Source organism: Gymnoscopelus microlampas (assembly GCF_963454915.1).
Source record: "Gymnoscopelus microlampas genome assembly, chromosome: 23".
In the NCBI taxonomy this organism is placed as follows: Eukaryota; Metazoa; Chordata; class Actinopteri; order Myctophiformes; family Myctophidae; genus Gymnoscopelus; species Gymnoscopelus microlampas.
Genome location: NC_139960.1, coordinates 21,753,701 through 21,768,497, shown reverse-complemented (window position 1 = coordinate 21,768,497; position 14,797 = coordinate 21,753,701). Strand labels below are relative to the sequence as shown.

At 41.1% G+C, this 14,797-nt stretch overlaps 1 protein-coding gene across 2 annotated transcripts; it reads left to right on the top strand.

Annotated features, from left to right (window-relative positions):
* Positions 1 to 918: 918 nt before the first annotated feature.
* Positions 919 to 14,264, top strand: syt10 (synaptotagmin X; the record flags this gene model as incomplete). Of its 2 annotated transcripts, none has more annotated exons than XM_084049586.1 (7): positions 919 to 1,105; positions 1,942 to 2,338; positions 6,960 to 7,521; positions 9,379 to 9,499; positions 10,987 to 11,158; positions 12,188 to 12,317; positions 14,187 to 14,264. In XM_084049586.1, the coding sequence occupies 7 exons, from the start codon at positions 919 to 921 to the stop codon at positions 14,256 to 14,258; spliced, it is 1,641 nt and encodes a 546-aa protein (XP_083905712.1). In that variant the 3' UTR covers positions 14,259 to 14,264. The 2 variants fall into 2 exon arrangements, with proteins under 2 accessions (XP_083905712.1, XP_083905711.1); XM_084049585.1 differs by having other exon boundaries at positions 919 to 1,120.
* Between the last annotated feature and the right edge of the window lie 533 nt (positions 14,265 to 14,797).

The following is a 14,797-nucleotide window of genomic DNA, read 5'->3' as shown; positions in this document are numbered from 1 at the left end:
TGCGCACTCCCTAGAGGCCAAGGAAAAACCTTTGCCCTTAATTTTTCACAAATTCCAAATTTCACGCAAATCGGTACACATGATCTCTATAGTCATGTGATCAAGACGGATGTGTTAGATTTTTCATTTTCCATCCTGATTGGCTAATTTTGGCTAAGAAATCAAAAGTTTGCAGGAGTGGCCCGTTTTGAACAAAATTATGCAAATCATGAACACAGCGTCCGATTGCAGTGAAACTTTGCATGCACATTCGCACTACGTTGAGGAACAAATGACACCCTTTTAACATTGCCCTATTATAGCACCACCAGGAGGCCAACTTTTGTACAAAAATATATTATATTATATTATATTATATTATATATTACTCGTACAAATTTTGTCCAAACATCACGCAAATTGGTATAAACATTATCTTTACAGTAAAGTGATCAAGACAGATCCATCAGATTTTTTAGATTCCATTCTGATTGGTGCATTCCAAACATTGCTGGTCCACAACCTACTGACCTGGCGGAGACCTGTGCTCCGAGGAGCACTTTTTCTAGTTCATTTATGAAATCATTTAAAATATATATATATATCTTTCAATTAAACATTATGTAATATTCAGAAATAATAACAATTAAAAACAAAATGTAAGAAACAAAAAATTAAAGAGACATTTACTCGCGAGTCGCGACCCATAAAAATGGACCCACGACCCAAACGTGGGTCCCGACCCACTGTTTGGGAAACAGTGCACTAAAGGATCGAGCCTCCAATTGCTCTTAATGCACAGAGCGCGCATGTAGTCACATCTCCTCTCCTCTCCTCTCAGCGCAGCGCACGCAGCGCAGTGGACATGGATGAGGACACGTCGGTTCTCCCAGTCAGACATCTGTCGTGGAGAGTTTGCACTCCTCCGGTCCCCAGAAGATGAACCACCCTCCCGCCTCCTCTTCCACCGTGCGATGGCTTAACAGGAGAGCCATGGGCGTCCGGACGGAGGACGGCGTCAGCCTGTGCCAAAGGGCTCTCCAAATAGTGACGGAACTTTGCCTCGCAGGGCACGTAGATCGGGAGAAATGCTCGGATATATTTCCCCTGGAGAGCAACATACCAGGTAAAAGGAACGCAGGTAAATACGACAATAATCGAGATTATTTTCAATAATCAACGATCAATAATCTTTCGATGAATTGAATACACATGCCATGGACCCCAATGGAAACAAGCCATAGTGCTTTCTTGGGTTTAATCCTTTTAGCATCCTTTTGTATGGAACTGTACTTTCTGTGCTTTTTTTTTTTTACAAACTGTTAATCAATCAATCAATCATTCAATCAATCAATCAATCGAAAAGACTCCCTGAATTCCTTGAAATATTTGCTTATTTGGAGCCAAGATTAGTTCTCAAAAGTTGTTTTGTGGCAACAGGTGGAATAGGCTAAACTATATGGTGCATGTCTGACTAAAGAAATAAACTGTGTTCCTTTCTTTCTCGCTCTAATGTGTCTAGTTAGATTTTTTTTCTGGACAGTCTGAGTCTTAATCTGAGGATTAATTAATCATTTTTACAAAAGATTATTTTCACAGAGCAATGCAAATTAACGCTAAACTTCATTTTACGCACGATATATGAACTATTCTTGTAAATAGGCTACTAATGAGGAAAGTACAGTAACTGTGTTGACATTTAGAGGGACAAGAGATTTGTATTAGCTTGTGGTTCATATTGTTTCAGCCTGTGAACGTGATACTCTGCAGCAGCACCTTGAACAAGGCTGTATGACTTATCATCATCCTGCCTTGTCAAACAGGTGCCTCCTCTCTCTTACAGCTTGCCTTCTCTCCTGTTTCTCTTTCTCTCTTTGCATGTGTGTCTGTCCTATAATGTCCACCGCTCGTCCCCCATCTCCTCGTCTTTCTCTTTGGCTCTGTCTGTGGTTATATGTATAGACATCTCTATTAGTCTCCTTGCCGTGGTCGTGGGTTTCTGTGGCCTCGCCTTGTTGGTAGTCTCTCTCTTTGTCTTTTGGAAGCTGTGCTGGCCCATTTGGAGGAGTAAGGCTCTGTCCGCCCATACAGAAAATGTCCTCCGTGTCGGTCTCCCTGAGGCACCCCCGCCCAGCCCCCTGCCCATCACAGCGTCCAAAGCGCCGGAGGTGGAGAAGCAACAGCCACCAGAGGTGAAGAAGGTGAATGGACGGAGCTCTGTCAAGCTCCTGGAGGCAGCCATGAAGATCAGCCAGACGTCTCCAGATATCCCCGCTGACGTGCAGACGGCTCTGAAGGAAAAGCTCAGCCAGCAAGTCAAGATCCAGAGACAAACGACTGAACCCACGTCCTCATCTAGGTACTGTAAACTAGTGGTTCTCAAACGTTTTCATGTCAAGGACCCCCAAATTGAAACTTATTAGCCAGTGGACCCCCATTTGAAAAGATATGCCAAGGACACCTATAATAGATTTTACGCCTAGCAGTGATTTTCAACCATTTTAATTTCTAGGACCCCCAGTTTGACATGCATTAGGCTACGGACCCCCATTTAATGTCATTTCTATCTCTGGGACCCCAATTTATATTGTAAAATCAATGTTAATTTAACTCTGAGAGTGTACAAATGTACACTCTCTGAGTTACAGACCCATGAGGGTCCATTTGGTTCCTAACTATCTATCATTTGGCTGGGGACCCCCTGGCACTCCCTCAAGGACCCCTGGGGGTCCCAGGACCCCACTTTGAGGACCAACGCTTTAAACCACCTTTGACCCCAAATACCACACCACCCTATCTGTCTACTGTATGTGTATGAATGACATAGTCCAGAACAGAGTAAAAGACACAAGCACACAAAATGTTATGACACAGTGTGGTCTTGTTTTTCTATAAAGCCTTTGCAATAGCAAATAATATTTAAGGTTTCGAGGCCTGTAAGGCTCGAAAGTGTACATCTCTACACTTTCATGTTCTTCCGCCGTTTTTTCAGTTCTGGCCCAACCGTGCATACGCTTTTTACGAAACTCTGCAATATGGTAGAGGGATATGCCAAACGGCCAAGGCCCGAAATTCACAACCATCGGCCAAAGGGTGCCGCTGTAGCACTCAATTGAAAATGCCAACTTTGAACAGGTACAACTCATGCCCTGTTTGACCTACAGCCATGAAACTTCGATACACACATGTGCCTCCTCATGCCTAACAACTTTCATGCTCTGACTTTTGACCTCTGACCTTTAGATCTCCCACCATTTTGAATTATATGAAAAACAGTAAAAATCTATCTCCTCCTGGGATCTTTGAGCAATCTGCACGAAACGTTTTACACATGAACTTTGGAACTTTGGCCGACAAACTGGGGAGGGGGATTTTCCATAAGTGAAAAAATTAAGCTTTTAAGAGCCAATGAATATTGCAGTTTTATGACAATTATTCGTTTGCGTCTAAAACACATACATGCAGACTCACATTTGTTCGAAACTTTACAGTAATGTAGAGGGTCATTCCAAGTATCACTGAAACCAATCTTACTCCAATTGGTCAAAGGGGGGCGCTATAGCAATTTTTTGAAAATGCAAAAACAGGCAAAAACAGGCATTTTTTTAAACAGGCAAAAACCATGCCTTGTTTGGCCGACAGCCGTGAAACTTGCTTACACATGTGCCTTGACTCATGAGGAACACATCTATCAGCAATTTCCGTGAAACTGTGTCATCTGTGTGAACTCCTTTTTCACCAGTTCAGGTCTGTTGGTCCAATGGCTGATTGGTAAACCATATGCCTTGATACCACAGGGTTGCCGGTTTGACTCCCACCTCATGCAGACATCATTATAATTGCATTGCACACAACATGACACAACATGAGCAATTGTTAAAGATAACATGAAATGCTCATTTGAGAGTAGTTATTTTCAATGTATGACGTACTTCATTCCCCCTTTTGTTTTGTTGGATTCTCCTTTCTCACTGACCAAGGCTGTGGATTGAATAGCTTGATCAGTAAAGTGTTAGCCTCATCTTCCGAAGGTCCCCGGTTCAAACCCCACTCATTACAGATTACATTGTACAAAACATGACCCTGTTAATTCAGACATGTGCAATTTTTAAACAATAACATGAAATGCTTTTTTGAGAGTAGTTGTTTTTTAAGTATGACATACTTTCTTGTGAAAATAGCCGATCTACAATCTCACAACTTTTCAGATAGCAACGCGTTGTGAGCTTGTAGATCGACTATTTGCTCTAGTTTCCAGAGAAGTCAAAAAAAATGTATTGGTAAATGTTTTGTGAACCAGTGATCTAGAGTAGTTAACGAAACAGAGGCTTGGTTCATAACGGACAGAAAAACCTATAGATATCAACAGACACCATCAGGGAGGCCATATCTCTAGCTCAATGAGAAGAGAGGCAGCCTGTGAATCCATAGGTCGCTGGTTCGATCCCTGTCCCCAACAATGCGTTAGTGTTTCTTGAGGTTAGGTCGTTGTTTTACTGAGGTTAAGGTTAGTGATGGTGGGTGTAGAAAAGAATCATCTAGTGAGCAACCTTCCCCCTATTCCCATGGATTGGATCCACCCCTCTCACCTGCTCTCACTCATCACCAATCACACCTGTCACAACTCATTAGTGGCCTGGTGGCTTTTTCTTTGAAATAATGTGTAGTTTTTCAAATATTTAACTTTAAGCGCCCAATGCCAAATGCCTGTCATATGCTGCCAATTATAGCATATGACAGCTTTAGTTATTGCTACTTTGCAGATTTAATTATTAATACAACACCTACAGTAACCACATACAGCCAATCTACAATGTGACGCGTTATGAGCTTGTATATATATGATAAGCAATCCATGCTGTATGATAAGTTACCACACATGAAATCCAATGCTGTATATCCAATGGCTCAGTCAGAACATTGTCTACCTGCCAGTCTGTAGGTCCCTGGTTCAAACCCCAATAATCCAAATATAATTTACTGAACAAAAATCATGACTTTGTTAATTAATGCATGTTCACTCCCTCTCCCTCTCCCTCTCCCCCTCTCTCTCTCTCTCTCTCTCTCGAACCCGCTTGTTGCTGCTTTCAGCTATATTTATTATTAATATTGTTGTTATTACTTACATAACACAAGACCTGTCATGGCAGTTCATGTGACCAGGAACCTGGGGGCGGTTTAGCACGTGTCATAGACAGCGCTATCAGGGATTGGCCAATAACCTTGGAATGGCATGGCACATGTGATACTATGCATGCAATGCTGCCAAGGACGGTCTGACTGACCTGAAGGATCACCTCCTGTAGGCTCGTCCAGGGTAATGGCACGTCTGATTGCTCCGCTTTAAAGACCTATAATCATTCACCACCAAGCGTTGCATTGGGCGTGCATGGGAGTCAAGCTGCCATGGTAACATGGGGAAGCAGCACCGGTAATTAAACAATCAGCTTCAGCTTTCCCTTTGTTTTTCGGAGACTGTGTTTAAAGGAAAGCAAGGATAATTATCATTGCTGTGGGTTGGGAGTGCTAGAAGGGGGTTTGTTCTAGTGAGCACATCAAGCAGCTGCTCTCCGTTGCTCAGAGGAAGCCATTATTCACACTTACACTTGTTGTAGTTTGTGATTAAGGAGGAACACTGATAGATTCGATTGAGCTGTCCGGGTGCATGAATCACACACTGAACAGGGGCAGGAGAGACATATCACTGATCGCCACCCGCCTGCAGTACATTCTCTAACTTTCCATTTACTCTTTAATAACTACTGATTCCTGAGTTTAAGTTTACTTTATGTAACCTATTTCAGAAATCTGAATTAAGTACAAATGGCCAGAGAGGCCACATGTGAATGAAAATAAGCTTGTTATGTCAACATCCCAAAATAATTGGCACCCCGCGCGCGCACACGCACACGCACACACACACACACACACACACACACACACACACACACACACACACACACACACACACACACACACACACACACACACAGTATTTAGTGTTATAGTCCACAGAGATTGATTAAGTGATACACTCTCAGCTTCATCTAAATAGCATGGAAGCAAATTGTCACACCCGGGGCTGGGGCAGGGATGTGTAAACATTGGATATAAACAGTGGTATTATGCTTTATGTTAAGTGGCAAACATTTATCTTAGGGATTTATATTGTATTTACACAAGTGTGAGCAAATAAATAGGCCTGCGCAATGCATAGTACTCAATCAAACCATTTGTCAAGGTACTGTAAGGTTAAAGTCATCTTTATTGCTTGGGAAATTGCTTCAACCATAAAACAAAACAAAAAAACATACAAAGATGGTAATAAATAAAAACGCAAAATAAAAAAATAAAAAATACAAATAAAAACAAACTAATCAATCAGCACCATCAATAAAAGCAAAGATTCACAAAATCCTATTAATAAAAAACAACTAAACATTGGTAAGTGAAGTGCAGTCATGATTTCCTAACATATTGAGAAATCCAGCAATTCATGGACCTTCACTTAGTGAATTCTAGGAAATTGCCCATTTTCATTCACTTATGGCCTCAGCACTAGAAACAGCAGTCTTTTTTTAGAACAAAATATGTTTCCTTGAACTAAAAGCCACACTGCTAAAGATGAAAGAAAGACGATTATTATGACCGCTCTATATAATTACTAATATAACTGGTCCTTCTCTTTGAGGATAATGTCAAAGGCATAGGAGTTCGTGGAATTGTTTTTCATCCAAATCTATTGCGGCTACTGTGAGCTACAAGTTGTATGACAAATTGCATTCTTATAATTAGCAAAAGAAGGGAATCGGGGAAAACATAAATTGAATATTTATATAGGTTACCTCCATACAGCATCATTTTGTAGACGTACTGTAGTCATTTCTGAACACATTAACACCAAAGTGAAGGTAGAATAGCATCTCAGTGGCACTTAAGACATTTATCAGACACCCCCCTGCCTCTACCCTTTTCAACAGGCACAATTCATTCCGGCGCCACCTGCCGCGCCAGATGAATGTCACCAGTGTTGACTTCAGCATGGACGCCCTTCCGATTCGCCAGTCATCTACAGTAAGCATTGGAAGGATAAAGCCTGAACTCTACAAACAGAAGTCCGTGGACTCGGAGAACGGGACCAGGGAGCCTGTGGAGACCTGTGGCAAACTTAGCTTCTCGCTGCGCTACGACTACGAGGAGCAGGCTCTGGTGGTGATGATCCTAAAGGCCTTGGAGCTGCCAGCCAAGGACTTCACAGGCACTTCTGATCCCTATGTGAAGATCTACCTGCTGCCAGAGAGGAAGAAGAAGTTCCAGACACGTGTCCACCGCAAGAATCTCAACCCATCATTCGACGAGGCGTTCTGTTTCCCGGTGGAATACGATGAGCTGTGCAACCGCAAGCTGCACTTCAGCGTGTTCGACTTTGACCGCTTCACCAGCCATGACATGATCGGTGAGGTAGTGGTGGACAACCTCTTTGAACTCTCGGACCTCTCCAGGGAAGCAGTGGTGTGGAAAGACATTCACGCAGCAACCACCGTGAGTAGGGTCTCGCACCAACATATTACAGTAACATACAGCATGTATCTCCTTTGCAGGCATGTTCTTGATGTATGAGGGAGATGACTGAATTCTTCAGTGTTTCAGGTTAGTCTCATGTAGCCAGAAGCTTGGAGATCTCTGCCTACCGATACGTGCGGTGACATAGAAATTCGAACCGGGTGGAAAGCATTCAGGTAAAAAATAAATAACGCCATAGCAGAACCAATGCAAAGACTTATAGACATATTAGAACGGTATGAGGATTGGTTTTCAAAGCAGTGGCCTAGGATTGTCTGAGGGCATTAGCAACTAATTTATATTGAATTTAAATGTCACCAGACGTATCGGTAGACAATCAGATTTCTGACTGTCTAGCTACGTGCAATCTGGGGACCCATCAGCAAAAAAAAAGAAAACAATATTTTTCCCTTTGAATTTGACCAGATGTCGGCCCGTTCACTCTCCTTCAGCCCTCCTCTTCCAGTGGTGTGCAGTTATTTTCATTCCTAATAACAACAACTCTACACGTTGTAAATGGGCCGACAGATTCAGCTGTGGAGCTCTGAATCTGTCTTGAGAGATTAGGCTACGTGAGACTAGTTCCAGGTTATTATCAAGGGAGAACACAAATAAAGGGGATAATACCTTGTTTCACTTTTTGTCATAAAGCACCTGTTAATGGAAAATTCCACTGAATCATCAATACTGCTCTAAGAGCCCATAGGCGGAACGCATTGCATAATTCCAACGCCCTGGAGAAATCATCCACACACCCACACACATGTCTATGTCTATACTACAAGGTTACATTTAGCAACAGAGCAATGCATTATGCAAATGTTTTTACTCCTGTATTTGTGTGTTGTTTTATGTTTTGTTTTATTGTACAGTGAATACTCAGTTTCATGCCTATTGTTTTAAGGCTTAGATTAGCTTCTCCATGTTCTACAGTACTGACAATAGAGGCACAACCAGCGAGACAACACTTACAGTATCCCCAATACTGTTCCTTGAGTTTATTGTCTTTCATATATATATATATTTTTTTACATTCATTGATTTCTAGTTTGAAGATTCTTTGCTGTTATCAGCAAAGTGCAGGATCAGAATCTCAGATTAATCTTGAAGTATAGTACTAGGGATGTACCCTAGGACAATATTTACAGTACACTTTAAAGGCATTGACCATAATAATGTTCAAATGATAAAACTTTAGGCTCCTTTAGGCTTAAGATGGTTAGAGGTGTGTATGGGTTTCTTATCAAGTATCTCAGCTTGTGCTCACCGACCCTACATACTGTACTGTAGTTTTTAGTAGCTTTTCATCTTCACACCACAGTACATTTGGGGATATTTAGGGTAAGTCAGAAATCGAACAGTATTTCTGATGGTTTCAATTATTTTGAATATAATTATGTTTACTCCAGATGAACACTACTTGAGAGACCGCAATGCTGGTTCATTGTCGTCCATGTAAATCCATGTTAGCTACAAGCCGCCAGAAAGGCCAATATAAATATGAAGTGACCACTCATACCTTGTTAACGGGTCTATTGTCACACACTCATCATCAGGACAAGTGATTAATTGATGTGTCTCTTGCCCTTTAATGATAAGTGGACCTAAGCCATGCCAGGACAATAATCTCTCTGCTTTCAGAGTGATTTTGTCATTTTGCCACACATTATGCCTTAATGTTAGTATCCACCTGAGAATCCTACATCAAGGCGTTCAAGTGAACTGTACAATGGGCGCGTTCGGATATAAGACACTGAGCACACTGGTCCAATACAAACCAATACGTGAGTGCACTGAATGCAGTCTTAATGTTCTCTGCTCTGTTTTTTCCTCCAGGAGAGCGTGGACCTGGGCGAGATCATGTACTCACTTTGCTACCTGCCCACAGCAGGGAGGATGACGCTGACGGTTATCAAATGCAGAAACCTCAAAGCCATGGACATCACAGGCTCTTCAGGTAACCCGACAGCAAAATAGGTTAACTCCTGTCTCAGCACCAGGGTCATAATACATTGACATTGCAGAGCAATGTTGTTATCACAAACTAAAAACTAATTTGGCAAAAAATCTATCTCGTAAATTGGAATAAAAGCAAAAATGTAATTGAAGGGAAAATAAAATGTAACGTTATTGCATTGGCACAATTGGCTCGGGTCTCAGGGTCTCGTGTTTTCGGGTTCGGGTGGACCCATGAAGAGCTCTACTCTGCATAGTTTGAAGTGACGATGTCGCGTATCAGAAGTGCAATCATGAAGACAGTACACTGTTCACTAGTACAGACCACGTCTTCAATCCATACGGAAGGTTTTTTATTTAGAAAAGGAGGAGATGAACGTGTCGGGAATAAATGAATTGATAATGGATGGATGGAGAGGAGGGGGACATTGACATTGTGCTACCCTGAGCAAGCAATTTTTGGGAGAGAGAGAAGGAGAGAGAGAAGGAGAGACAGAGAAAGAGACGGCCGGAGAAGACTGGAAGAAAAAGGGGAGGGAGGGATACGAAGTACAAGTGGCAGGTAGACCTGGCAGGTATATATACTCCTCGCTTATTGGTGAAAGGGGAGGAGTTCAGGTGGACTGCTTTCAGTTACCATGGCAGCAAAGTCACAGAGAGGAGTATGGGTGGAGTTGTGATCAGTTACCATGGGAGATAAGTCGAGGGAGGGGTTGTTGTCTTGTGAGTAGGAGGAGTTGATTTTGAGTAACCATGGCGATTGATCAAGGAGCGTTACCCTGGAGGAGTGAACCAGGAATAGAGAATGGAGCATGGGAATAGAGTGGGGGGAAAGCAGGGTGAATAACGACCTTATTGTTTGAAGGCGTAGTCTTCCTCCTGAATATACTGTACGTTGTACCAACTCCATTTATAGACCTTTCCCAACCAACTCACCATTAGGTGGCTATACTGCAAATATTATGTTGTCATCAAAGTCACGATGTTCAAACTCAACAACTGTTCTACAACCACACTCATACCGTGTATAGTGTATAGGGTTGTCACGATCATGACATCTTACTTGCCGATTAATTGTCACACAAATAATTGTCATTAATGATTTAATTGTGTTTTTGGCATTGAATGCTGTTGAACATATTTATATATATGTTTGGCTTTTAGGCTTTGTAAACAAAAGTTGCACAGGGCAGATGTGACAAATAACTTAAATGATGTTTAATAAATGTAGACATTCAACAAATAATGTAAAATTGTGGAAATTGCCAATCTACAAGCTCACAACACGTCACATCGTGCTGAGTTGTGAGCATATAGATCTGCTATTTCTGAAAATGTTTGAGGATGTATGAACATTTTTCAATATTAAACGATTATGACGGTTATGCAAAACACACGTAATCACGATTAGTAATTGCAATCAGGCGATTGTGTAATAATTGTAACCGTGTAACTGGAACTAATGTTAACTTGATCTGCATCTCACAGACCCGTATGTGAAGGTTTCCCTGATTTGTGATGGACGAAGATTAAAAAAGAGGAAAACCACCATCAAGAAAAGCACACTCAACCCTGTGTACAACGAGGCCATCATCTTTGACATTCCGCCAGAGAACGTGGAACAAGTCAGCCTGTGCATCACGGTGATGGACTATGACAGGTCAGTGGAGGTTTAGCCATAGAAATAAATGTATTGAATGGACATGTCAAGCGTGGAAGAGGAGGTTCTCAATCCACGGCGGCATGTACAAAGTTTCACGCTGATCAGTCCAGCGGTGCTTGAGATTAGCTGCTCACTAGTGTTTAGATTTAGATGTAGTCATAGTCTTTTGATTAAAATTTAATTTAGTTTTAGTCATATTTTAGTCATCTGAAATATTTTAGATTTAGTCTAGTTTCAGTCGACTAAATATCTTAAGATTATAGTCGACTAAATCTACAGTTGATTTAGTCGACTAAAATGTATTTTGGTGGTGCCTTGATGGTGTCGTAATGGCTGATTTTACACTTGGTTGCATGCTGAAAATAGCCGATCCACAAGCTCACACCACTGGATCTCTTCTCCACTCGTCCCTCACTAACATTTTAGTCTAGTTTTTATTTGTTGACGAAATTGTCAATATATTTAGTCTTAGTTTTAGTCATCGCAGCTTAGTTTTTATTTAGTTTTCATCAGTGAAAAAAAATACTCGACGAACATTTTTCATCATAGTTTTAGTCGACGAAAGGCAGACAGACAGACAGACAGACAGACAGACAGACAGACAGACAGACAGACAGACAGACAGACAGACAGACAGACAGACAGACAGACAGACTGACAGACAGACAGACAGACTGACTCACGGTCAGAATCCCAGGAGTGAAAACATAATCCCAAGCCGTTCCGGTTTGGTGGGAATAAAAACATGAATGACCCCGTAGATGGCTAATTATACGTCTCTTAGGAGCTAAATAGTTAGTAGTTAAGGCTTGCGACTATAATCAAACATATAATACACTTTCAGCTTCCTTTCAAGATGGATTATTGCTTATTTTTCCTTTATTTCTCCTAAACACTACCCATATTGAATAGACAGACGTGTGTTTATGTGCATGGCTGTGTTGATGAATTTGATGTATTTGTGCGTGTGCATGTTTCTGTATGACTGTGCGTGTGTGTGTGTGTTTACAAATGAAATTTTAACAGGGTTGGACACAACGAGGTGATCGGTGTGTGTCGCACTGGGCCAGATGCCGAGGTTCTTGGACGAAACCACTGGAATGAAATGTTAGCCTACCCTCGCAAGCCCATCACACACTGGCATGCTCTGGGAGAGGTACCTGCTCTTTTTTTTTACCAGTGATGGTACTCACATTTTTTACTCAAGCATAAGTATCAATACCCTATTGTGGAAATAGTACAAAGTACCAAAGTATTGGCATCAAAATATACTTAAAAGTACCAAAAGTAAAATATGCAGAAGGTCCCGTTTCACAAGTTTTCAAATGTATAAAAATCCTTTGAAAATAGCAGATCTACAAGCTCACAGTGCGTCACAAAGCTACACATTGTGAGCTTGTAGATCGGCTATTTTCAAATTGCCAAAGTATATATATAGGTTTTGTAATAATAATAAAAAAATAAAAGTAACAAGTTTTCAAATAATTATAGTGGAGTAAAAGTACAATATTTGCCTCTGAGATGTAGTGGAGTAGAAGTAAAATTCTCACTAGAGATGTAGTGGAGTAGAAGTAAAATACTAAAAATGTTAGCCAATCAGGAGAAAGTACCCATTTATCAGCTTAATTTTTATAGTGTTCCAGTTCCAATTTTGTCTGCGCAATTCTTTGTGTCGTCACTTCCAATTCCACTTATTATTCTGTCTGTATTCACTTGAGTTCTCTATCCTGATTGGATAAAATTGGTATCCAGACCTGAAAATGTACTTTCTGTTTAATAAAGAGGTGGAGAGACATGGAGACTCCTGTTACTGAACAGACACTCTATAGCAATGCGTACGATCAGAATTTGGTGTTATTTAACACTTATTTTAACCAAAGAAAATCACTTGACCTACCTTTAATTACAGTTAATTAAATGCAGCTTTATTAAAGCAAACAGGTTTCAGATTTATTTTTGCTATTTTTATGCTTTATTTCAGATAGGTCAGTGTAGAGAGACAGAAACCAAGGGCAAAGGTAGACATGCAAGACAAGTCGGGACTTGGACTCGTGCACACAATGAGCATATCTGTCACGTCCAAAACTGTTACTTTTCAGGATTGAAATTCAAAAGTAGCAGATCCATAAGCTCAAAACGGGTCGCTTTGCGACGCGTTTTGAGCTTGGCAGATCCGCTGCTTTTGATACTTAAATGTGCCGCTGTAGTAGTATGATCAAGTTGGGCGTTAATTTACGGAAAAGCACAGAAAGTTAGAATATGGAGATAGGAGGTTTCTGCCCGACAGCAACGATATGATCTGTGCACTAACTGCCCCACCCTGCCACCAGGGACCCAGGTTTCAGATTGAGATTGAGTTGAGCCGCATTTCATGTTGTCCAATGACCAGCCTTTTTGGAATTCAAATTATTAGAAGTATTACAACCAAGTATGTATTGACTACAGGGCAGGAAGTTCAGGGAGGCCTGAAAAAAAATGGCATGCCCTAAGGCCACCATGGCCTTAATGCCCCAGCTGACTGTACCACTTTCTCCTCTGTCTCTGTAGACACCAGTGTCTCTTTCTTGTCATGTAGACACTAGTGTATTTTGTTGAGATTCTAAAGTCCCCTGAGTCCCCATCTTTAAACCAATCAAATAACTTTGATTGGTGGTGCAGGGCCTGAGCATGGATCAGATTGTAAATACCATAATGTTTTAATTTCACTGCAGATGTACATATTACATCCTTAACCCTTAAATCCAATTCATTATTTCAATGGACTAAAATCTGTTTTATTTGATGACCTTCCTGCCCTGGCTTTTGGCCTTTGTGCCCTCAAAATTGGACAACCCCTAAAATTATGAAATTCCTGGCCTGATTGACTATCATGTAAAGTGCAATGAAGACTGAGACAAAATATAGCTCTGATGTATCAATGGTGAAATGCCAGTTTAGTCTTAAGTGTTGTACATCTAAAATACTGGTCCTGGTTCTGATTTCAGGTCTAACAAACAGGTTAATGTTTTCTGTATTGCTTTCACAGTGGCCAGGAAGAGCAACGAGTTTTGAGAGTCAAGGTTCCTGTTCCTCACCCAAACCTGCACAGACACCCTGAGAGCTGTGAGTCACTCCAAAAAGTTGAACTGCAAATGAGTCTCTCAAAAGAATATGAGTTGAGGCAAGTCACTGACTATGTCTGAAATCCCTCACTCATTCACGACACCCTACTACTGCCTATATAGGGAGATATGTAGAGGACTAATAGTGAACTCATCTGCCAAAAAAAAGAAGAAGATTTGTGCCAAATAAACATCAACATCTTTCTTTAAGCACAATGCATGGTGGTATGTAGGGTTTGTGGTAGTGACCATCAGTTGTAACCTACTTTTCACAATGCATTGTGGGATATGAAGAGTCCACTATACATTATCGTTGGGGCATTTGAAAAACTAAAGGTGGTGACATAATGTAAAGTATTCCAAGTATAGAAATAAATAAATACAAAATGCAGCGCCTTGTGGCACCAGAAGAAAATATAGATGGGTGCAAATACAATCCACAGAGGGACACGAGACATTATATCTAATGACAACAAAGACTTCAAAGCACTGCACCATATACAGGCCAGGACATTGATAAATCGCTCAGATTGCT